The sequence below is a fragment of the Prionailurus viverrinus genome, chromosome B3, assembly GCF_022837055.1.
Source record: "Prionailurus viverrinus isolate Anna chromosome B3, UM_Priviv_1.0, whole genome shotgun sequence".
NCBI lineage: Eukaryota > Metazoa > Chordata > Mammalia > Carnivora > Felidae > Prionailurus > Prionailurus viverrinus.
In genome coordinates, this window is record NC_062566.1 from 90,904,823 (window position 1) to 90,931,854 (window position 27,032).

At 35.4% G+C, this 27,032-nt stretch overlaps 1 protein-coding gene and 1 pseudogene across 1 annotated transcript in view; one reads left to right on the top strand and one right to left on the bottom strand.

Moving 5' to 3' along the window:
* The window catches only part of MDGA2 (MAM domain containing glycosylphosphatidylinositol anchor 2), an 859,176-nt gene that overhangs the window by 315,905 nt on the left and 516,239 nt on the right, over positions 1–27,032 (bottom strand). Inside the window, exon 4 of the mRNA XM_047864378.1 lies at positions 7,491–7,687. Within this exon, the coding sequence (XP_047720334.1) occupies positions 7,491–7,687 (197 nt within the window). The remainder of the gene's footprint in view (positions 1–7,490; positions 7,688–27,032) is intronic.
* On the top strand, positions 19,202–19,346 carry LOC125169369 (uncharacterized; annotated as a pseudogene).

Below are 27,032 nucleotides of genomic sequence, written 5' to 3' on the forward strand. Positions count from 1 at the left end.
CCAGATTAGTCTCAGTGAACATCTGCATTTGTGATTCCTGCCTAAAAGTAAACTTACTATGCCCATTAAAAAAGAAACACTGGAATTTCAAGGTGGCTATCTACACCTGGCCCCTGAAACATAATTTTTTTTTGTAGGAAACTCTCCAGAATTTATTAAATAAATGGCCAACTTCTTATGCATTTATGATGTATATATGCGTGTATATATATATATACATATATATAAAGAGACTCAAAAGCTGTTTCTCAAAAGCTGATGTATCTAAATAAAATTGGCTGAAAAACTTTACATATAATCTCATATTATATATAAAGCAAACTTACACATGACAAAGCACTAAAATCAAAATGAGGCAGATTGGGGTGCCTAGGTGGTTCAGTCCATTAAGAATATGACTTGTCTCAAGTAATGATTTCACCATTGGGTTCAAGCCCTGCTGTGCTGACAGCTCAGAGCCTGGAACCTGCTTTGGATTCTGTCTCCTTCTCTCTCTGCCCCTCCCCACTCCCCTTCTCTCTGTCCCTCTCTCAAAAATGAATAGTTTTTTTTAAATGAGGCAGATCGAGTTTTTCTTTGCTTGATTATAACATATTGCCAATATCAGTCACCCATCGTTGAATAGCAGTCTCCTGAAACTGATCTACAGATTCACCACAACAGTTGTTAGATTTATTCTTTCTGATTTCCAGTTATTATAAAGCCACAGTAATTAAGACAGTGTGGTATTGGCATAAAGACAGACATATAAATCGATAAAACATAATTAATAGGTCAGAAATAGACCCTAATACACAGGGCCAATTGATTTTCAATTTAAGTGTCAAAGAAATTCAGTGGTGAATGATTTTTTTAATAAATGGTGCTAGAACCCATGTATAACCATCCACAAAAAATGAACCTCAAACATTCCCTCATACCATAAACAAAAATTAACTCAAAATGGGAAAAAAAGCTGGTAAATATAAATGAATAATGATTGCTCCAAAGAACAAAATACTAATATCTTGTTGATTGAAAAATATACATAGAATTAAAATACTAGATGAAAATGACATGAAATGCAAAAGGGTAAATATTGTTAAAGTATTCTAAGTTTTTTTCACTACTGAGGAAGTGATCAAGTAATAATCAAAGATGCGAGGTGTAACTTTTAAGGTAACCAATACAAGATATTAAGATAATTTAAAACTCCTAGTTGCATAAAGGAGTAAATGTATGACAAATTTAAGAGAAGACAAGAAAAGAGATAAATAAAAGATAATAGGTGGGTCATGTAGAAAAAAAGGATTAAATATAGTAAAAACTAAGATTTGTCTCACCAGCTTAACACAACGAAACCATATACTGATTACAAGTGACATAACAACACATAAAATATGCAAGTAAAAGAGGTAGATAATTACCGTTTTCCCTCCACTCCCCAAATAAACCAAACACTAACCAAAAAGGAGACAAACCAAGAAACACACTCCTAACTATAGAGAATAGATGACTACCAGAGGGGAGGTGAGTGGGGGGGGGGGGGTGTGAAATAGGTGATGGTGATGAAGGAGTGTACTTGCTGTGATGAGCACCAGGTGATGTATGGACGTATGGATCACCATATTGTGCACCTGAAACTAACATTACACTCTATGTTAACTAACTGGAATTTAAATAAAGTTTTTTAAAAATCTAGTGTAGTTAAATTAATGACAGACACAAGAGGCTTTAAGTCAAGAAGCATTTTTAGAGGTAAAAATGGACATTCTTAACAATAATCTACCAGGAAAATAATATACTAAGATAATTCACTAGGAAGTTATAAAAATTCTATATCTGTACTAATAATATACCTTCAAAATATATATAATGCAAATATTGAAAACAGACAACTCTACAGCCATATTAATAGACATTAGCCTCTCTAAATAGTTTTTAAAAGAACAGACAGAAAAATTGGAAAATATAAAGGAAATCTGAACACACAATTAACAAATGTGACCAATCTGAAACACAGTAATTGTGAAGTGCACATTCTTGTGTGTGGGCGCACATATATCATTTATGAAAGTAGACCACAGGCTTAACATAAAGCAAGTCTAGGTTAATTTCTAAAGGTTAAAATGGGTCAGAGTATGGTTTCTGATATAACGAAATCAGACAAGAAATCAATTAAAAACTGTAACTAGAAAATCATCAACACTTTGGAAACTAAATACATTAAGATGGATTTAATTATAACATCTTTCTCATTCACATTTCACTAAGCCTTCTTTAATGGGTAAAGAGGGATGGAATTACAGAGAGTGACTCAAGAGTTACTAGTAACTTGGACTCAGTTTTATTTACACCATAGCTAGAAATCCAGACATCTCCGTGGAAGTGCTGGCTCAACATTTAACACATATTTATTGAGAATCTTCCATGCATCAGGCAGTGTTTGAGCTGTTGAAAAGATAAAGACTCTATAATTAGTGAGTTTATGTCCAAACACACAAATGGGATAATTTGATGGATTCAGTGCTATGAGAAAAATAAAATAAAATAAAACTGGGTATTGGAAAAGTGTAACTGTGGAAGGGAGACATGTTATTTCACAAAGGTCTGCCAGGGAAGACTTTCTGAGGTGATAAAGTCTTCAGTGTTAAGACCCCTACCATGTTATCTAAGTAAATAGGAGGAAGAATTGATAACATGGAGACCCCAGGGATAGACAAGGTTAGCACCTAGGGATGGCGTAACCAGAACAGTGCATGAAGTATAGATTAAGTAAGAGAGAAGAAGGCAGAGCAAAGTCAAATAGGATCTAGACCGCAATATATTATTTGGATTTATTTGAAATATTTGGAAGCCACTGGAGGGATTAAGAAGAAAAGCATATTTGATCAGATTTACATTTTGAAATAATCAGTCAGATGTCTGGAGTAATAAACCATGGCAGCCAGTTATTCCGCTATTCCAATATTCCATGGAGAGATCATGGAAGTTGTGTGATATAGTTGGACTTGTGTATATTAGGCCTATGTACAGTATATACCATGGAGTATAGAGTAAAACCACTGATAACATTTTATCTATGAAAAATCCCACACTCTCTATGGCTGTAAGAACTAAAATTTCCACATGCTGCTGTTTGAGAGTTTCTATCAAACAGAGTTTTTGGCCTACAAAACATGTTTGATATTAACAAGTTAAGTACATACAAAACACAAAAATATTGAAGTACTCCTTGTGCTCCAACATGAATTTTTTGGACACATACAAATACATATTAGCTATTTCAGAAGGAGAGATAAGCAACACAGTCAAATAAGCAAAGGCAGGAAGGACATCTTCATTTTTTTAAAAAAAAAATTAATGTTTATTTTTGAGGGATAGAGACAGAGCACGAATGGGGGAGGGGCAGAGAGAGAGACACATAATCTGAAGCAGGCTCCAGACTCTGAGCTGTCAGCACAGAGCACAACACGGGCCTTGAACCCACGAACCGTGAGATTATGACCTGAGCTGAAGTCGGATTCTTAACTGACTGAGCCACCCAGGCACCCCAGGAAGGATATCTTTAAATAGGAGCTAAACTGTATGTTATTGGTAATTATCAACTAAAGCAGGTGAATCCACAACACAGAATTTGCAAGAAAAGTTTGTGTGTGTCTTAAATACTTTTAAGAGTACTGATTCAGATGGTTTAAACAGCAGAGTTATGAGCACAGCCACCTTAGAGAAAGCCTGTGTTACATAGTAAAGGCTGATATTCATATCCAAGAAAGTATCAGTAGTGAAATGTTCAAATTAAAAAGTTGTTTTCTCCTAAGTGAAGGGAGGAAGGAAAATAAAGAAGAGAAAATAGAAGTTATTATTAAAAGGAAGAATCACTAGTTATTAGTCTGAGAACTCTTATAAGATGGTTTTTTAGAGCTGGTAACAGAAACTATCAACAGATTCAAAAGAATGAAAACTTTGTGCTTGCTTAATAACTTTAAAACAAATTCCTAATTATTTTGGAAGTATATATATTTTTCCAAAAGGTGGACATGACCCATGTGTTCATGTCCAAGAGATCAGACCCACCTATAGGCAAGAAATAGCTATACAGTATCACCTTTGTATCTGTAAATGTTATCATTTTTCACAATTTTCTAGAGGAAAACGTGTTGTTGTTTTTTTAATTCTTAACAATGTACACATTCTAGGCAACCTACGGAATAGGAGAAAATATTTGGAAATGACCTAACTAATAAAGGGTTAGTATCCAAAATATATAAAGAGCTTATAAAACTCAACACCCAAAAAACAATCCAATTAAAAAATGGGCAGAAAACAGAAACAGGCATTTCTCCAAAGAAGACATAGAGATGGCCAACAGACACACGAAAAGATACTCATCATAACTTATCATTAGGGAAATGCAAATCAAAACCAAAATCATCTCACACCCATCAGAATGGCTAAAACCAAAAACACAAAAAACAGCAGGTGTTGGTGAGCATGTGAAGAAAAAGGAACACTCATGCACTGCTGGTAGGAATGAAAACTGACGCAGCCACTGTGAAAATCAGTATGGAGTTTCCTTAGAAAGTTAAAAACAGAACAACTTTATGTCCCAGCAATCACACCAGTGGGTATTTACCCAAAGAATATAATAACACTAATTCAAAGGGATATCCCTATGTTAATAGCGGCATTATTTAAAATATCCAAGATATGGAAGCAGCCCACTATATACTACTCCATTGTGTACATTAATATATATGTATACAATGGAATTGTATACATATTATATATATTCCATTGTATACATATATATTAATGTACACAATGGAATATATATAATTTGATATATGCAGAATAAATAATAAAAGAATAAAAAATAATGAAATCTTTCCATTTGCAATGACATGGATGGAGCTAGAGAGTATAATGCTAAGCGAAATAAGTCAGTCCAAGAAAGGCAAAAACCATATGACTGCACTCATCTGTGGAATTTAAGAAACAAAGCAAACGAGCAATTGGAACAAAAATAAGAGAGAGAGAGAGAGAGAGAGAGAGAGAAATCAAGAAAAAGACTCTTAATTATAAAGAACAAACAGATGGTTACCAGAGGAGAGGTGGGTGGGAGGATGGGGAATAGGTGATGGGGATTAAGGAGGGCACTTGTGATGAGCACAGGGTGACGCATGGAAGTGTTGAATCACTATATTGTACATCTAAAACTAATATTACACTGTATGTCAACTAACTAGAATTAGCATAAAAACTTAAAAAACGACAACGTACATATTCTAAAAAAATATTGACAATAGAAAAATAAAAATAAAAATGGTAGATGATCATTTATCTGATTTCTAAACCTTAGGGCCACCCAAGCAACTAAATACTGCTAACAAATATTTTGTTAATTTTCTAAGAAAAAAAATGATTTAAGTAAAAACTGAACAATGAATTACAGTAGTGCTGAATGAATGGAGAGACTGTGGTCTTCCTTTTTGGCAGAAAGCAACTGATACTATAATAGCCTGAGTCAGGAGAGGGTCAGATTAAAACAGGCTTCAACAATTGGGGCGCCTGGGTGGCGCAGTCGGTTAAGCGTCCGACTTCAGCCAGGTCACGATCTCGCGGTCCGTGAGTTCGAGCCCTGCGTCGGGCTCTGGGCTGATGGCTCGGAGCCTGGAGCCTGTTTCCCATTCTGTGTCTCCCTCTCTCTCTGCCCCTCCCCTGTTCATGCTCTGTCTCTCTCTGTCCCAAAAATAAATAAACGTTGAAAAAAAAATTTAAAAAAAAAAATAAATAAATAAATAAAAAAAAAATAAAACAGGCTTCAACAATGTGTCATGGTAGTAACACATGTGCAACAATGATTTTCAGAAGTTTGTATCTTGGTAAGTCCCAGCTGTTCTATACCTACAAGTAGCAATATGTAAGCATACACAGTGTGTTCAGATGTTTTTGTACAATTATGCATTCTTCCACAGTTAATATCTAAACATTGGCAATTATATTAATTGAAAGAGGTCAGAACTCAGATATTACAGGTAAATGGTTTACTAAGGAAACGGTTTAATAGGGAAATGTATTTAATGATGAAAAATGAGATGTTGGGAAATTTACAAACTCAGGATGACCTTTTGTTATTATAGGGAGTTAAGAGGTGAAACATGTATTTATCTTTAATATTTAAAAGTAGAATATTTATAATATATAAAATTTAGTTGTATATTGACCTAATTATGGTCACAAAATATCTCGAAGCTTCATATAAAATGGTCAAATCCCTCTTTATTATTCAGGGTCACAATTATTTTGAATATTTTCCATAGACATTTTTTAATTAAAAATTATTTTTCTTTGGGGGCGCCTGGGTGGCGCAGTCGGTTAAGCGTCCGACTTCAGCCAGGTCACGATCTCGCGGTCCATGAGTTCGAGCCCCGCGTCAGGCTCTGGGCTGATGGCTCGGAGCCTGGAGCCTGTTTCCGATTCTGTGTCTCCCTCTCTCTCTGCCCCTCCCCCGTTCATGCTCTGTCTCTCTCTGTCCCAAAAATAAATAAACGTTGAAAAAAAAAATTTTTTTTTTAAAAAATTATTTTTCTTTGTTAATTAGGTTTGAATTCCTTTCTAGTAACCAGAAAAGCTCTATAATAACAGCACTCAAATATTCTTTCAAATTTTATTGTCTTACTCAAGAATTACTAATTCTCCACTCGATATATTATAGAAGAATATTTCACATTACATTAACTCTATGTGAAATTAATTCGATTTTTCTTTTTATTAAATAAGTTGAGGACCCATTAGAAATTTCAGTTTTTACATAATTAAGGCTCTATTATTAAACTAATTCAAAACCCAAAATGAACAAAAGAAATTAGAAATTTTTTCCTACAACCAAAGTTAAGTGAATTTCAAGTACATTTCTTTATTCCTTTAAAAGTATTTACCATTGAGAAGAGAAAAATCAAAATTTCTCCCTTTAAGAGATATTTTCCACAAAAAACAAAGCAGTCATCAAATGTACAATTATGTACTATATAATGAAACCTAGGTAAACCTATGGATAAAGGAATACAAGTTAGGATACTTGATTTTTTTTTCAAATGTTAACATTTTAAATTTAGCTATCACATAAAAATTAACAAATTTTATTATTTGAGTTACTTATCTTTCAGTCAAGAACATATTGTTTTTTTTTATTTTTTTTTAACATTTATTCATTTTTGAGAGAAAGAATCAGAGCTCAAGCAGGGGAGGGGCAGAGAGAGAAGGAAACACAGAATCCAAAGCAGGCTCCAAGCTCTGAGCTGTCAGCACGGAGCCCAACATGGGAATCCAACCCACACACCATGAGACCATGACTGAGCTAAAGTTGGACACTTAACCAACTGAGCCACCCAGGTGCCCAAGAACGTGTTTTTTACAAGGCCAGATTTGGAGACACTCTTTTCAAATAAACATAATACTACAAGCTACCTGAATTAGGAAAGCATTTTAACATTATTAGTAATTCCTACCTGGGTAAAGAAGGGTTCGTAAATCTCAACTCCTTTATCAGATCCTTGTAGTAACACCTCCTGACCACGTCTCCAGCTGTACCGTACAGGTGGATTGGAACTGGCAACACACCGGAGGAACACTGTTCTCTCATAGTAAAATTGTTCTTTAGCTTCACCTATACTTTGATGAACAGTTACTACTGGGTCATCCAAATCTAAAAAACAAAAAATAAAATAAACCAAGTGACAATGTTATGAGTTACATGGCTTTTATAAGTATTACACATACGAAACCTAACCAAAGGTTCATTTTCATAATCAGTTTTACTGCTTATCACTAGACTCATTTTTTTCATTTAGTTTATTGAAATTGTTTAGAGAAAATTCCAATTATAGGCAGTAAAAACAAATAGAGCTATTTTTTAAGATTTCTACTTATTGAGATAGTACACATGACTTTGCATATTTCCAACACTTTCTAACAGCTGCATAGAACAGAGCTCCATGAGAGATCAGAATCCAAGACCCTTCAATTCAAGATATTAGCCAAAACAACGAAACAGGGACAGGGAAATATCAAGCGGCTCAACAGACTCTTTCCCCTAATCCCTTAACATCTTTTCTAAACATTTATAACAGATATATTTAAATAAAAAATATTATGTTTATAAACTATTATCATCTTTATAGTGAGAAAATATGATCTTTTAATTTTTTTTAATGTTCATGTACTTTTGAGAGACACAGAGAGGGACAGAGCATGAGTGGGTGAAGGACAGAGAGAGAGGGAGACACAGAATCCGAAGCAGGCTCTAGGCACAGAGCCCAACGTGGAGCTCCAACTCACGGACAGTGAGACCATGACCTGAGCCGAAGTCAGACATCCAACTGACTGAGCCACCCAGGCTCCCCGAGAAAATATGATCTTAAACTAGGCTAAGTTCTTTCTTCATCTCAGATTTTATTTCCCAGATTACATTTGCTAATTTGAAATGTGCTAACAGAAGGTACTGTTAAAAGGCATTAATATTTCTACTACAGGATACTGAGATTAAATTTTTGCCATCTTACATACATCTTAAAGAAGGGATATATACCACAGTGTTTAGTAAACAGTTTCTGGAAAAAAAAATACATAAATATCTTGGGCTTTGTATGAACATGGGTTCATACAATCTTCGTATGAACCTGGGTTCATAGAGTCTTTCTCTCAACTACCCAACCCTACCATCATAGTGTGAAGGCAGTCAAAGACAGCTAATTAAATGAATGGTTGATTAAAATTGCCGAGTCCCAGTAAAACTATTTACAAATGTAGGTGCCTAGACAGATTTGGCTTATGGGCCACAGCTTGCCATAGACTGTCAACCCCTGATCTACCATATCCCAGTTTCTTTAATTAAGAGAAGAAGAAATTAGAAAGTAAACTTGCTTTAAAATAACAACTGTATTATATATTTGTTTTTTTTGTTTTTTTTTCTGTATTATATATTTAAAAGTCAATAAGAAAATAGATCTTAAAAGTTATCATCACACACACAAAAGTATCTGTACCTCATGCATGGTGATAGATGCTGACTAAACTTATTTTGGTGATCATTTTGCAATACGCACAAATATCAAATCATTGTGTGGTATACCTGAAACTTATATAATGCTATATGTCGATTATATCTCAACAACAAAAAAGAGGGAAAAAAAAAAACCAAAAACAACAACATGCTCTTGGTTCCAAATGCTAATAATATTAACATAGTATATACTTACTAAGTATGATGCAAACTTTCGCTGTATTTAAATATTAATTTCACCCAGCTTTGCCCTTTTTGGCTTTGTACCTGAAAGATTACTTAATCTTTGTGGCCTTAAATTGCCTTACCAATAAAATGGGAATAATAATGGTACTATATAATTAAAGTTGTTAGAGAATTAAATGAGTTACTCCTCACAGCCTTGGGCACATAGTAGAAGCTCAATAAAAATTAGCTATTATTACTACTATTATCATTATTGGGTTTCATTTATACTTCCATTAATTCCACATACTTTTCTTACCTTTACCTCAATTCACAATGCACAAAACTCTCATTTTAAATAGATAAAAATGCCATTTTGCCATTTGTTCAGACTACCAATTTTTTCTATAAGACAAATACTTTCATGTGAACACTGAAGAGAAGCTATTATATTTGTAAATATTATATATTTATATACATATTATATATTATTATGTTATATATTATATACATTAAATAAACATAAGAATAGTAAGGTGTGTGAGCATATGCCACCCAGAATAGTTAAAAGGCAGTGTTCTTTAAAAAGATTCTTTGTGATGCATTAAAATAATAAAAAGTCAACAAAAGTCATGAAGTAATAGCAGCCCTAAGGAATCAAAGAACAGAATTCTCAAATTTCCCCAGTTTTAAAAAAGGTTTTTCCAAATGTGAACTGCTTGACAGCCCTACTTAAATTTCTAGTTTTGCAACATTCTGAGTTTTTTTTTTTCCAACATTAGAATCTTTTCACAGCTACCTCAAAAGCTTCTAATTTTAGTAGTATAAATTTACAGAACAACTGCTGCCTTTTGGTAAAATTGAAGGAACTTTCAGTTTAAATTCATTCTATTAGCTGTGCAAGGATACATGCCATCTGGTTTTAATAGTCAGTGTACTTAGGGATACCAGCATCATTATTATGAAATGTTTAAAGGTCTTGAGAATCTATCAAATATTCGCTTACTTGGTGATTAGTCCTTCACATACAAATCAAATCCTTAGAGGAGATTGATTATATGATTTCACCCTTAGTGACTTGAAAAAAAAAGTATTGTGAATGGATTGTAAACAACTTATTTTTTTTTGTCTTAGACAAAACATAATTTCTTTTAGTCCTATCTCATTTTTAGGAGATATGATCTGTGTTATGTTGTAAAAACAAAATTCTGAAGCCAGAAAGTTTAGGGACAAAACAAGTGGATGGTAATCAATCCCAACAATGATGATACTCCCAGGCCTCCAAGTAGTTAACAATATTGTACTCTCCAACATGCATTTATTGACATATCCCTAGCTCTTTTCTTGTTAGGTGATGGTGTCAATAGACCAAACCTGAACAAACATTTAAACATGCTCTTCTCTGATCTATGTAAGTTTCAGGTCACTGGCCTTCTGAGAATCCAATCCTGTGACAATGTGCACTGAACATTGTATTGGCAGAATTATCTGTTGGATTCACCCATGTTTAGGAACTTCTACTTCACAAAGCTCCTAAATGATATATATATATATCATATATATATTTTATACATACAATTATATAATATATTACATATTATATTATAATATAATGTATTATAATATAATATATATATTACTTATAAATATATATATATTTTTTTATTTAAAAACAAACATAACAAAGACAAGTCATGTTCTAGAGAGTCAAACAATGACATTCCTAAAAAAATATATTTTATATGTGTGGGGGGGTATGTTTATATTTATACACATATAAATATACTTCATGATATACAATTTTACCATATACATATAAATCACTTAAAACAGTACATATGTTTAACATAAACTCTATATAGTCTTAGTGAATGTATACTGAATATGAGTATTTGTTGTAGGTCAGGCTTCTTGGAAAAGACTCTAAAAGAGAGGTATGTGTGCAGGAAGTATATTGAGAAGTACCTTCTAGATCAACACTTGAGTGAAAGACTTAGGATTGTTGGGGAGGAGAGTTGAGCTACAGCAGTTATAACAAAGGTCTCAATAGCTCTATAGAAGTGATGGAGCTGTGAGGTCTTCTCACAGTTGTCCTGCCCTAAGGCAAGGGAGCTAAACTTTATATACCCACCCCCTCCTCCTCAATCAGTCCCTTCCCTCTGTGCTACTCCCACCTAGAAGGCATGACCTTGGGAGGGATAGCTCTATTAGGTTTAGGATAATTTCTTTTTTTTTAATTTTTTTTTTTAGTTTATTTATTTATTTTGAGAGAGAGAGAAAGAGAGAGATGGAGAGTGGCTTGAAGCAGGGAAAGGGCAGAGAGAGAGGGAGAGAGAGAATCCTAAATAGGCTCCATCCTCAGCACAGAGCCAGGGGCGGGGCTCAGGGCTTGATATCAGGACTTAAAGATCATGACCTGAGCCAAAATCAAGAGCCAAAATCAACTGCACCCAGGGTGGTTTCTAAACAAAGATTTAGCTGATAGCCATCAGCTGCTAAAACTCTTAGCAGTTGGAGGAATGAGTCCTTCAGTATCAAGGAAGGGATCTGGCTGCTGCATACAGCATCTGCTCACATCCACTTTCTAGTTATGATAATTCACTCTATCTGGGAAAAGCTACTCCAGGATGCTGGTTAGTCACCTTTCTGGGGAAAACTGTCAAAAGAAACTGTGGTGAGATGATATTCGTCATCTCTTTATACTATTCTCATTCTAAATTGCTCTCATCCTAGGCTAGTACAACTTTTGGTATAAGTAGATTCCCTTACTGAGGTTACCAACCCTTCCTCACTGAGGATTTTGTGCACCAGGTCACCATGTCCTTCTCAAGCCATTACTGATGCACATTACTGATGTTTACCACCAAAATTGGTCAAGAGAAGACCAAGAAATGATTAAGTGGATCAACTGGGTATCAAACATATTATTTACTGTCTCACTGTGTAACAACATCCCTACCTCCAGCTAACCATAAGGGTCAGTTACTCCTTCCAGGATGGTGACTCCTCTTATTCCCTGTTTCCTAACATAGGAAACCTAAAGTAAATGAGTAGCAGCTATGGCTTAAAGATTAATGGGGCTCTTGGTATATCACTTAATAAAAGCTTTTCACCTTCTGAGAACTTAGGACTTCTAAACTGGCAGAACCCAGAGTTGGAAGGGAAACACGGATTCCCCAAGTGAGACACTGAATGTGATGTTAGTAAGTGGGCTCACTCCTTGGTTTTGAACCTATGTATTCTATAGAAAAAAAAAAGCATTAGATAATAATGATCATTGATTTAGAATGTGTACTGTATCTTAGAGAATAGCACCCCTTTCTTAGCAGCCATTATCTCTCTGAGACTCAGATGCCCCCTCCAAAGACCATTCTATCACTCTAGTAAGTTGGTATTTTTAGGTAATAAAGAATATATGACCAAGGAATCCCATGGCAATGTTCTCACTGCTATAACTTCACTGCTGCAAAATGTGCTTCTAGTCCCATGAGTGCTTAGGTAGGACCCTGTGTTGTGAATACAACATCTTAAAAGTCCTTGGGTAAGGTTGCTGCTGACTAAGGTCAACATAAACATCCACACCCAGATTACATGTTAAGTTCAGTCAAAATGATGCACTTTTACTTTCGGGTAATCAGTCTAATGTAACCAACTTGCCACCAAGGGACTGGTTGGAATTTTGAAGGGCAGTACTTTTACTGTGTCAAGTGTTGGTCCCTGTTGCTGCCAGGTTAGATAATCAATAGTGGCAGTAGACAGATTGGCCTTCATGGATGAGGACCTATGTTTCAAGCTTATGCATAACCTCTATCCCTACCATTATGGGAATCCTATTCATGAGCCTGTTGTGCTACCTATGAGTGGCCAGTGACAGAAGCTGGCTGTTAACAACCGTCTTCACAACTCTGTCTACTTCATTGTTTTGTGTTTCTTCTGTGGTGGGTAACTTTTGGTCCTCAATAATATCCATTCAATAATTATCCACAATAATAATAGGTCCAACAACATACTCAAACAGATCTCTTTCCACACAAAGTGGTTGACCAGGTAACTACCCAAACCAAAGTTCTACCCATTAAGAATATTTTTCCTCATTCCTGTCTATCAGGGACATCCCAGAGTTGGGGCTCTAGTGAAGTAGCAGTCCAGTGTTTGACTTGCATACATATACTGAGCTGACTTATCACAAAAGCTTAGCCTTTTTTCTCCACCATCAACATATAAGTGACCCTCTATGTGGCCAGATATAGACTGACAAAGAGGAGCCAGTAAAACTGATAGATGCCATGGGGGCACATCCTTGTACAGCTTACTTGGGCCCTTGGCCCTGGCCTTGCCTCCTCCTGAATTTACTACTTCCATTTTATGATGAACTACTGATGGGTCTCAACTATTTTATGGCTTAATGTTGGTAGATCGGACAAAAGCCAACGTATGATTGAAATTTCAGACCACATGGTCATTCAATGTTCCATATTCAGACACTCCATCTCTACCAATGTCCAGTAGCATACTAGGAGCTATTTTTATGATAGGGGCATAATTCTTAACTGAAGAAAGCATGATCTTACTAACAATCCTAGAAATTGAATTTATAATCCTCCTATGAGTATTGCTGTAAACCACACATCTTTTCTAGCACTGCTATATCTAATATCATTGATTTTCCTGGGTTATGTGACTCAGGCACCAGGGTCACTTACATCACAGCATGGGAATACTACAGAACCCTTTCCTACTTTGAGACACAGTTGAAGTCTATAGTTGAAGCCTTCCAAATCACCTGATAAATGGATTTAAATTATATTTACAAGTGTGAAATATGCTTCAGAACCCAAAGAGACTTAGCAAGCATTGTGTTTCCTTCCGAAGGATGGGAATTGTGAGATGCAATAATTTGTGCCTTACTTTGGAGGCAACATCCTGGTAAGATACAACAATTGGATCTCTAAAATTTTATTAATACTGTGTGCCCCTGAATCTTCATAGGCTTATTTCAATCCTCTGGATTATGCATGTCTTACCAAGATATCCAATGTACTTAGCAATTCTTGTTTATCTGGACTAATCAACATAATCCCATTGATATAGTGGAACAATAACAAGTTCAACAGAATATCCAGATGCTTATATCTCTTTGGACGATGTTATGAAAAGGAGTATGAGAGTTAATTTAGTTTTAGGGCAAGACTGCCAATATATGCTATTGTCTGTCTCAAGTGAATGCAAATTATTTATTATTATCTTTCCTAACAGAAATGAAACAGACCACATTAAGTATATTACTGGGCACACAGTATGTATCTGAGTCCATGTTATTCTACTCTAGCAAAACAAACTTATCTGGCATAAGCTGCAATAAGGGTACTGCTTAGATGAGTTTGTGGTAGTCCATTATCTTTCTCTGGGATCTCTCTGGTTTCATCAGGAGACAACATTGTCAGTAAGTAGAATGTGAGGTGGACCATCACCAGCATATCTTTTAGGATTTTAAAGATGGCATCAATCTGTGGTATTTCCTCTGGGATATAATATTACATTTGATTAATCTCACCTGAAAAATGGGGAAATTTCAGAGGCTTCAACTTGGCCTTCTCACTAGGACAGCTCTTATTCCCAAAGCCAAGGAATCAATATGGAGGCTCTGCCAACTAGAAAATATGTCCATCCCAATTACACAATTAGAGATGAGATAAATGATAACAAGGGGGATCTGTGGATTGTTTGACCCAATGTGAGCTAGCCATGGGCCACAACTGCATTTATTACCTAGTACCTGTATGCCCAACTCCAATGATATAAGAGCATGATAATTCTGTAGAATATCAGGTATCAAAGTCAACTTAGATCCTGTGTAACACACTCCTCAAAATGTTTCACAAATCCCCTTTTCCTAGAAAATGGTTATTTAAGGAAGTGGATATAGGTTCTTTAAACAAAGAATTTTGAGAATCATTACTGTATACACTTCTTGTGGTGTTGTAGTGTTCTTTCTAGTGACTTAGTCTCCCCTTAAAAGAGTTCAAAGTCTGAAAATTACCTCAGTTGCAACAATTAGGCAAGGAATCATTATTTGTTTATTATGTGACCATATTCAGCCTCCTGATCATCCCTCTGATTTTTTTAATGTTTATTTATTTTGAAAGAGAGAGAGAGAAAGAGAGAGAGAGAGAGAGAGAGAGAGAGAGCGCAAACAGGGGAGATGCTGAGGGAGAGAGAGAGAGAATCCCCAGTGCTGTCAGTGTGGAGCCCGACATGGGGCTCAATCACACGAACCATGAGATCACGACCTGAGCTGAGACCAAGAGTCAGACGCTCAACCCACTGATCCACCCAGGCACCCCTGATTTCTTTAATAGCATAGACTGGATAATACCTTTGTTGAGTGTCCACTTATTTTGCTCTATGCAATGCTATATTTTATTGTTGGTCTCCAGGACCCCTGTGAGTCTAGAGCCCTGGGTGCATTTTAACTAGCTCCTCATTAAAATAACTGTGCCCACCTTGCTTGTGACAACTAAGCACTGCCACTTAGATTCTATTATTTTGAGATCTTGACATTCCCATTCCTATCAGGCAGTTCAGTTCTGTACTAGCATCTCTTGCTATCAACATTTGCCTACAGAGAACAGACACCTAGGAACTTCTCAATGATGCTTGCATCTGAGTCATCAGCACATTCTTATTGCTTTAGGGGTGTCCTTGAAGCCTTTATACAGATGATAGTGAGTGAATGATTTTATCTGAGTCTTTTGACACCTTTTTCTACTGTATGCACAGCAGCTCTGGTATTTATACTTCTTTTAGTGGGAATGCTTGCTTTCCTCAAGTTTCCAACAGCTATCTGGCAGCAGCAACTCTCTCTTGCTATCCTTGCTGAGATGCTAAATTTTATCTCATGGGAGAATACTATCATATAAATAAACTGTTATTCTCTATCCCCATTTGATCTTATGTATTCTCTATCCCCAAACTTATTCAATCTTATTCTCCATCCCACTTGATCCAGCAGTCTCAGAATCCAATTCCATACATACTCTCCCAACGCTTACCAGTAAACATACTTCTGTGGCCACATGATGTCATCTGCTGACCCTATATAGTGATCTGGAGGCCAGGAATGGAGGTGAGGGTATATCCTCAGGGGGAAGAAGTTTCCGAACCATCTTTAAGCAAGATGGATATAAAAGCCCTTAATTAGGAGGAACAGACCATTTCTGTAGGCCCAGAATGTTTATGGAGAACTAGGTTTCAAGGTTTCTGAGATCATTAACCCAAATGTACTCCAACCCTCCCCCCAGCCCTGCAAATCAGAGTACCACTTGTTCTCAAGCAGGGTTCAGACACTGGTTTAGCTGACTTGTCAGGGCTAAGGATTCAAGTTTCTGTAAAGCTCAGCTATATATTTAAGCAAATCCTAAGCCTTTTTTTTTCAGCCTTTATGACCTCTGGCTAAAGAAGATGAACATTTCTTTATATTGTGGGAAGAAAGCCTACTTATTCTCACACATCATCACCTCCAATTCATGATTATTTACATTCAGCCTTGCATTCTTTTTCTCCACTGCATAAATAGAATCCATGAGAAACAGATTCCATCATGCTTATAATAACTTTCCCCTGAATTCTACAAAAGCCAGAGATAGTGTATTCACAGTGTATTACATTCCACTGGTACCTATCCTTGTTCAACATCAGGGGTTTTAACAATTTCACCACTACAGCATTCAAGAGCTATCAATGGTCCACCTACTACCAGCAATGGGGTCCTCATTGTCAGTAAGTTAGTGGGCTGATGGGTGATGTTTGTACCATTCTATTTTAGAGTCTATTTCCTCAGACCATCTAGAATGACTCCTTGAAAATACGGCCTTTGATGAAGACATGCACTCAGGAAACTTTTGAGGAGTGCCCCTAGGAACAATTTTTATGGTGGCTTGAAAAAAAATTAAAGGTAGTAAAGATTAGGCAGTGGGAGGAGTTAAACTGTGATGCATCACTACAAAGTCTCAAGATGATCCAGAAGGAGCTCTAGAGTTGCAATGGACTTTAAGTTGTCCCAAAAAGTTGTTTTATAAAGGACACTGATTAGTCACTGGGTTAGGGCTTCCCTAGAGAGAAGGCTTGACCTTGGGTTATGTAGCTCTTTCCATTTGAGGATAATTTCATGAGAGAGATTAACTTGAAAGTCAACAACTTTCACACCCAGGATTTAGAAGGAGTACTTGCTATACATTTTATCCAAGGACCTTTATCATTTCTAATTTTCTTCAATCTTTATATATAGTTTAAGTGACGTAAGATCTCTCTCTATATTTATTTAATATTCAGTTTTCATACTAAGTGGCTTTGATGATATTGCAAAAACACACTGTAGTATTTTCTGTTATGGAACATATTTTATCTACACTTATTTATTCTCTTTAAAATAAATTTCTTTTAAATTTATAGGTTGAGTATGTGAAATTAAAACATGTAAAGATAGTATTCATTGACAAATGCAAAATATTCTTTGAAGAGAATATGATTTTTATTATCTAAGAGAGGACAAAATTCTTCTCATTTATGAAATAATATAAATAACTGATATATGATTTGATATATGAATACTTGCTTCAAATATATTTTAATGACATAACTAATTTGGATTTCTATAAAATATATATATCTCTATGTACATATAAGATCCATATCTTAGTCATGTTTGTATTCCTTCAACCTGACATAATGGACATAAGTATTCTATAATGATCTAATGTATTAACACAAAGAAGATTAATCTGTAGTTAATATGATCAATGTCAGTCTTTATCAAGGCTACCCATACATAAAATAATCTAAGGGAAATTAGTTTTTTCCCCATAAACAGAATAGCTACTGCTGTCTAGCTGAGATAATTTTCTAGAGATTTTCTCTTTGGCTAAATAAACATGCCAGCAACTGCCAAATTAAAGTCATTTTAAGAAACAAAAATATATACGTTGATATAAGTTACCTTTCTTAATCCTAGAAACTTGCATGAACTGAACTGGGTGACTGATTAAATAGCTGAGAGAAAGAAGAGAGTGAGACAAGGACTTGGCTTGGGCAGTTGGGTAGAAGGTACAGTAACAGAAATAAAATATAAAGTAAACCTGTTCCTGGCCAGAGGAGACAAGGCAGGAGATTATGGAAGATGAAGAACCTGTTTTGTTTAAATCATGTCGAATGTCAAGTACCTACTGCTCTACTAGTTATAAGGCACATAGACTATACATTAAGAAGAATAAGAAGTCTGGGTTGCAGATACGGATTTGTGAGTCATCAATATGCTATGTGAGGGATGAGACCATTCAAGAAGTGTGCAGAATGAAGACAGGGAAGGTTCAAGGATAGAGCATGGGCAACACCAAATTGAGGAAAAAAGAAGGAAAGAATTAGGAAAAAAAAACTGAAAAAGTGATGAGGAGGGTAGAGACAAAACAAATCAATGGGAAACAAAATAAATTTAAAAGGTTAATCCATTGCCATGGAAGAGTTAGAAACCAGAATAAATGGTGAAAAGAATCAAGGTAAAAATGGAACTGAAAAGTGACTTGAAATTTGGCAAGAAATAGGTTACTGGTAGCCTTCATCATAGTTGTGTCAGAGGAGTAATAGAACTGATAGTCATTTTCCTGTGCCTTAAAGCATTGAAAGCCAGTAAAAATATGGAAAGATTCATAGATATGAATCTTCAAGGAACTTGGCTTTCACAACGAGTTAGAGGAGTAGCTATAAGACAGCACTTGATCATAGGAGTCCTGCTCTGTTTTCATTGTTTTGTTTTCCTTGAAGCTGAGAGATATATATTTAAGTCCCAATAGAAAAGAGCTAGGAATTTATAAGGAAAAAAATAAGAATAGGGAGCTTTATAAAAATGGTCAATATGTGAACTATTTTAATGGTATAATTATATAGATTTTTACAACTCAGCATCATTTAAGATTTATCAATAGTGCATCCTTGTTTTTTATCGTTTCTTGGCCTTTTGGCTAAGATCAAGTGTAGTGCATCCTTGTTTTTAAGAAGTATTTATTCAAGCTTCCAATCTTTTAGATTAGAAAACTTGGAAGTGTTTTTTACACCCTCCCTATTTTTTTAATGAAGGCATAGATTTTCTCCTTAAAAAAATCAAAATTATTGCTTATATATTAGATAGTCCTGTTTAAAGTAAGATTCACTAAAGCATGGGAGCATTTGTTTAGTCTACTCTCCACTTAAACTGGGGTACTCTAGTTACATAAAAGAGTTAACTCATCTCCCAGCATGCAATGGCACAATTAATCTACATATTCATGGATAATCAGTTATTAACTGCCACTGAAGTCATGGGATATAGTTACAAGTTAAAGAATCAATTAATCTCAAAAATAATCACAGCAGAGGCATGTTTTCCACAGGGCTTTATTCCACCATTTGGTCCAATTTTTCTGTCTTTAATCTTTGAATTAAACCAAATGAATCTAAAAACCCAGATGGCAGACATACTAAATACCGCACTGGATGTCATCTTCCCCTCTGGGAAGTGCTAGAAATCTTAAAAATCCTATGCATAAAAAAAATCTGACTGTGTTTTCTCAAGGAAAATAACCACTCAATACTCTTGGAGGCACTAAAGCTAGTCAAGTATATTATTTCTCATTTAATGGGTAAGAATTTATGTTAGTAGTATAGCTATAGGATGAATATACATAACAATAAATAATGCTAACTAACCTGAATAAAATTAGGTTGCCTTGAAGTTACAAAAAAGAAAAACTTATTAAATAATTGTTAGATATATCAACAATCAAGCACAAGTTACCTTAGTATAAATAAAGCATCAATGTCAAAGATTTGTAGCACTTTCTGTAGGTATCAATAAAAAAGCACCATTTGATAAATCAATGAGAAATTATGTGCAAGTACTGATGACAAGAAAAGTTTCAAATCTTTCCCTACATATTTTTTTTCTAATGACTAATTTTATCTGATAGCCCATAAAAAAAAGGACCAAAAATGAGTAATTGACACCAAGTTCTCAAAATGGCACATTTATGAAAGAGTGAAGCTATCTATAAGATTTAGACTCGTTATCTGAAATTTTGTTCTTACAGATCTACTTACACATAAATTGCATCTTCTAAAGTTTTTCAACTTTTGTTAAGTTTTTTCATTTTAATTCCAGTATAGTTAACATACAGTGTTACATTAGTTTCAGTTTTACAATATAGTGATTCAACAATTCTAGACATTGCTCAGTGTTCATCAGGATTAAGTGTATTATTTAATCATCTATTTCACCCATCTCCCCCCTCTAACTCCCCTCTGGTAACCACCAGTTTGCTCTCTATAGTTTAAAAGTCTGTTTTTTGGTTTGTCTCTCTTTGTCCTTTGTTAATGTGCTTTGTTTCTTAAATTCCACATATGAATGAAACCATCTTTCTTTGGCTGACTTAATTTCACTTAGCATTACACTCTGTAGCTGCATCCATGTTGTTTCAAGTGGCACAATTTCATGATTTTTTAATGGCTAATATTCCATTGTGTGTGTGGAATATACATTGTGTGAACATTATACAATAACATATTCTTTATTCATTCATCTATTGATGGACATGTTAGTTGCTTCCATAATTTGGCTATTGCAAACAATGCTGCAATAAACACAGAGATGTATGTATCCCTTTGAATTAGTGTTTCTGTATTTTTTGGGTAATACCCAGCAGTATAATTACTGGACTCTAAGGTAGGTCTATTTTTAAATTTTTGAGGACTCTTCATACCGTTTTCCAGAGTAGCTGCACCACTTTGCATTCCTACCAGCAGTGCACAATGGTTCTTTTTTCTCCACATCCTTGCCAACACTTGTTGTTTCTTGTGTTTTTATTTTGGCTACTCTGATGGGTGTGAGGTGATATCTCACTGTAGTTTTGATTTGCATTTCCCTGATGATGAGTGATGTTGAGCATTTTTTCATGTGTCTTTTGACCATCTGTATTTCTTCTTTGGAGAAATGTCTGCTCATGTATTCTCATTTTTAAGTGGAATATTTGTTTTTTGGGGTGTTGAGTTGTATCACTTCTTTATATATTTTAGAAACTTACCCTTTATTAAATATGTCATTGCAAATATCTTCTTCACATTCGGCAGGTTGTCTTACAGTTTTGTTGATTGTTTCCTTCACTGTGCAGAAGCTTTTTATTTTGATGTTGTACTAACAATTTATTTTTGCTTTTCTCTCCCTTACCTCAGGAGACATATATGTAAAAAAAAAAAAAAATGTTACTACTGTCAGTGTCAGAGAAATTACTGCCTGAGCTCTCTCCTAGGATTTTTATGGCTTTAGGTCTCACATTTAGATCTTTAATCCACTTTGGGTTTATTTTTTTATGGTGTAAGAAAGTGGTCCAGCTTCTTCATTCTTTTGCATGCAGCTGTCCAGTTTTCCGAACACCATTTGTGGAAGAGAGAGTCTTTTTCCCATTACATATTCTTGCCTCCTTTGTCAAAGATTAATTGACCATATAATTGTGGGTTCGTTTCTAGGCTTTCTATCCTGTTTCATTTGATCTATATGTCTATTTTTGTGCCAGTACCATACTCTTTTGATTACTACAACTTTATATAACTTGAAATCTGGAATTTTTATACCTCCAGCTTTGTTTTTCTTTTTCAAGACTGTTTTGGCTGTTCAGGGTCTTTTGTGATACCATACAAATTTTAGGATTATTTGTTCTAGTTCTATGAAAAATGCTGTTTGTATATTGATAAAGATTGCATTAAATCTGTAGATTGCTTTGAGTAGGACATTTTAACAATATTTGTTCTTCTAAGCCATGAGCATGGGACACCTTTCATTTGTGTCATTTTGAATTTTTTTTCATCATTGCTATATAGTTTTCAGAGTATAGATCTTTCATTTCCTTGGTTACATTTATTCCCAGCTATTTTATTACTTTTGGTTTAATTATAAACATTTTTGCTTCTTAATATCTCTTGCTGTTGATTCATTATAAGCGTATAAAATATTCAATGGATTTCTATACACTAATTTTTTATCCTGTGACCTTACTGAGTTCATTTATCAATTCTGTTTTATTTATTTATTTATTTATTTATTTATTTATTTATTTATCTATTTATTTATTTATTTATTTTTTATTTTTTATTTTTTTGTGGACCCTTTAGGGTTTTGTATAGAGAGTAACATGCCATCTGCAAATAGTGGAAGTTTTACTTCTTCCTTGAAATTTGGATGTCTTTTATTACTTTTTCTTATCTAAATGCTGTGGCTAGGATTTCCAGTACTAGAGTGAATAAAACTGGTGAGACTGGGGGGTACCTGGGTGGCTCAGTCGGTTAAGTGTCTGACTCATGACTGTTTATTTCAGCTCAGGTAATGATCTCACAGTTCGTGAGTTTGAGCTGTTTTGGGTTCTGCACTGACAGTGTGGAGCCTGCTTAGGATTCTCTCTATCTCTGGCTCTCCTCTTCTCCATATCTTTCTTTTAAAATAAATGAATAAACATTAAAAAAAACTAGTGAGATTGGACTACTTTGTTTTGTTTGTGATCTTAAGAGAAAGTACTAAGTTTTTCACCATTGGGTACAATGTTAGCTGTAGGTTTTTCATATATGGCCTTTATTATGTTGAAGTATGTTCCCTCTAAACCAACTTTGTTGAGGGTTTTTATCATTAATGGATGTTGTACCTTGTCAAAAATTTTTTGGCATTTATTGATATGATCATAAGTTTCTTTTTAAAAAAGTTTTTTTAATGTTTACTTTTTGAGAGAGAGAGACAGAGTGTGAGTGGGGGAGGGTCAGAGAGAGAGGGAGACACAGAATCCGAGGCAGGCTCCAGGCTCTGAGCTGTCAGCACAGAGCCAAACGCGAGTCATGAACTCATGGACTGTGAGATCATGACCTGAGCCGAAGTCGGACACTCAACTGACTGAGCCACCCAGGTGTCCCATTCCTTTTTATTTCTTCAGTTTTCTTTTCATTTCTTTTTTAAAATACATTAATGTTTAAAAATTTTTTAACCTTATTTATTTTGAGAGATACAGAGATGGTGTGAGTAGGATTGGGGCACAGAGAGAGAGAAAGAGGGAGAGAATCCCAAGCAGAGAGAGAATCTGTCCGCACAGAGCCCAATGTGGAGCTCGAACTCACAAAACCAGGAGATTATGACCAGATCTGAAATCAAGACTCAGACATTTAACTGACTTAACTCCCCCCTTTTATTCCTGATTTCATTTAATTTGAGTCCTTTCCAACCCTCCCCCCCACCCCAGATCTGGCTAAATGTTATTGATTTTGTTCATATTTTCAAAGAACCAGCTCCTGGTTTCACTGATCTGTTTTACTTTTTAAGTAAAACTGTTGTATTTGTTTTGTTTTGTTTTTAGTTTCTTATCATTTTTTTCTGCTCTAATATTTATTAATGGCTTCCTTCTACTGGTTTTGTGTTTTGTTTGTTCTTTCTCTAGCTCTGTTAGGTATAAGGTTAGGTTGTTTATTTGAGATTTTTCTTGCTTCTTGGAGTAGGCTTGTATTGCTATAAATTTATATTTTCCGGAAGAAAATTCTAAGAGAAATTTATAGTATGCATACCAAAGATTTTGGACTATTGTATTTTTACTTTCACTTATTTCCATGTATTTTTTATTTCTTTTTAGATTTCTTGGTTGACCCATTCACTGTTTAGTAGCATATTATTTAGCCTCTGTATTTGTGCTCCTTCCAGATTTTCAAGTTAATTTCTAGCTCCATAGTATTGTGGTCACAACAGATGCATGGAGTGACTTTGATCTTTTTGAATTTGTTAAGCCTTGTTTTGTGGCCTAATATGTGATCTATTCAGGACAATGTTCACTGTTTACCTGAAAAGAATGTGTATTCTGCTGTTTTGGGATGGAATGTTCTACATGTAACTGTTAAAAGTCATCCGGTCCAATGTGTCATTCAAGGACACTGTTTCCTTTCTGATTTTCTACTGGACATCTCTACAATGATGTAAGTGGGGTATTAAAGTCCCTTACAATTGTATTATGGATCACTTTCTTTATGTTTGTTATTAACTGCTTTAAATGTTTGGGTGCCTTCATATTGGGTGTAAAAACGTTTATAATTGTTATATCTTCTTTCTTGCTTGCTCCCTTAATGATTATATTGTGTCCTTCTTTATCTCTTGTAACAATCTTTCTTTCAAAGTCCATTTTGTGCCATATAAATATTACTACCCTGGCTTTCTTTTCACATCCATTTCCATGATAAATGCTTTACCATCCTTTCAATTTCAATGTAAATGTGTCTTTTGGTCTGAAATGAGTCTCTTGAAGGTAGTAGATACATGGGTCTTGCTTTTTTTTTTTTAATTTTTTTTTTTTTTTTTTAATTTTTTTTTTTTTCAACGTTTTTATTTTTATTTTTGGGACAGAGAGAGACAGAGCATGAGCGGGGGAGGGGCAGAGAGAGAGGGAGACACAGAATCGGAAACAGGCTCCAGGCTCTGAGCCATCATCCCAGAGCCCGACGCGGGGCTCGAACTCCCGGACTGCGAGATCGTGACCTGGCTGAAGTCGGACGCTTAACCGACTGCGCCACCCAGGCGCCCCAATTTTTTTTTTAACGTTTATTTATTTTTGGGACAGAGAGAGACAGAGCATGAATGGGGCAGGGGCAGAGAGAGAGGGAGACACAGAATCAGAAACAGGCTCCAGGCTCTGAGCCATCAGCCCAGAGCCTGACGCGGGGCTCGAACTCACGGACCGCGAGATTGTGACCTGAGCTGAAGTCGGACGCTCAACCGACTGCGCCACCCAGGCGCCCCTGGGTCTTGCTTTTTTATCCATTTTGTCACCCTATGTCTTTTGATTGGAGTGTTTAGTCCATTTACATTCAAAGTAATTATTGATAGGTATTTATTTATTGCTATTCTATTACTTGTTTTATGATTCTTTTTGGTTTTTCTCTATTTCTTTTTTCTCTTGATATGTTCTCTTAAAAATAGTTGGCTTTCGGGGCGCCTGGGTGGCACAGTCGGTTAAGCGTCCGACTTCAGCCAGGTCACGATCTCGCGCTCCATGAGTTCGAGCCCCGCATCAGGCTCTGGGCTGATGGCTCGGAGCCTGGAGCCTGTTTCCGATTCTGTGTCTCCCTCTCTCTCTGCCCCTCCCCCGTTCATGCTCTGTCTCTCTCTGTCCCAAAAATAAATAAACGTTGAAAAAAAAAATTAAAAAAAAATAGTTGGCTTTCTTTAGTGATACACTTGGATTCCTTTACTTTTTGCATATCTATTACAACGTTTGTGATTACCATTCGGTTTGCATGTAACATCTTATGTATACAACAGTCTATATGAAGTTGATGGTCACTTAAGTTTGAACTCATTCATTACTCCTCTCTCCCCTACATTTTAGGTATATGGTGTCATACTTTATATCTTTTTATGTTGTGAGTCTCTTGACTGATTTTTACAGATATACTTATTTTTACTGCTTTTCTGCTTCTTAATTTTCCTACTCTTGCTTATGGTCTTTTCTTTCCACTCAAAGAGTCCTCATTAACATTTTTTGCAGGGCTGGTTTGGTGGCCATGGATTCCTTTCACTTTTATCTGCAGAACTCCTTATCCTTCTATTCTGAATGACAGCCTTGCTGGATAGAATATTCTTGGTTGCAGATTTTTTCCTTTCAGCACTTTGAATGTATCATGCCACTCCCTCTAGCCTGAAAAGTTTCTGCTGAAAAATTAGCTGATAGCTTTACAGGGTTTCCCTTGTATGTAATGCTTTTATTTTCTCTACCTTTAAAATTCTCTCTTTATCATTACTTTTTGCTGTCATAATTACTATCTGTCATAATATGGACCGAATTGAATTAATTTTATTGGGGGATCTCTGTGCCTGGATGCGGATTTGTTTCCTTCTCCAGATTAAGGAAGTTTTCAGTTATTATTTCTTCAAATAAATTTTCTTCCCCCTTTTCTTCCTTTTCTTCTTCTGAGATCCCCATAATATGAATGTTATTACATTTTATGGTGGCATTGAGTTCCCTAAATCTGTTCTCATTTTGCCATTTTTTTTTTCTCTCACCTGCTCAGCTTGATTATTTCCATTACTCTGTCCTTTAGGTCCCTGATTTATTCTTCTGCTTCCTCTACTCTACTATTTATTCCAACAAGTGTATTTTAAATTTCATTTATTGTGTTCTTTATCTCTGATTGGTTCTTTTTTAAATCTCATTGAAAGGTCTCACTGATGTCCTCCACTCTTTTCTCAAATCTAATGAGCATATTTATGATCATTACTCTGAATTCTTTATCAGGCATATTATTTATCTCCATTTCACTTAGGTCTCTTACTGTGATTTTGTCCCGTTCTTACATTTGAGACATATTCCTTTGTCTCCTCGTTTTGTCTAACTCTCTGTGTCTGTTTCTGTATATTAGGAAAGACAGCTACATCTCCTGCATTAGAAAATAATGGCTTTATGAAGAAGAAGTCCTGTATTACCCTGCATTGCAGTGTCCCCTATTCACCAGAATCTGGCACTTCAGGGGTGTCTCCTATGTGTGATGTGTGTGCCCTGCTGTTGTGGGTAAGTTGCTTTTTCCTTTAGTCCAGTCACCCGCAGTGGATTTTTTGTTTGTTTGTTTGCCTGTTGTGGGTAGTGTTTAGTTCCTGTGGTATTAGTGGGCCAGTCTGAGGATGTCTAGGTCTTGATTTTAGTCAGACCAGGTGTTTTCCAGAGAATCAGTAACACAGTACCAGCAAACTTTTGGGAGTTTTCCCTGTGTTGTACACTGATGAGCTTTC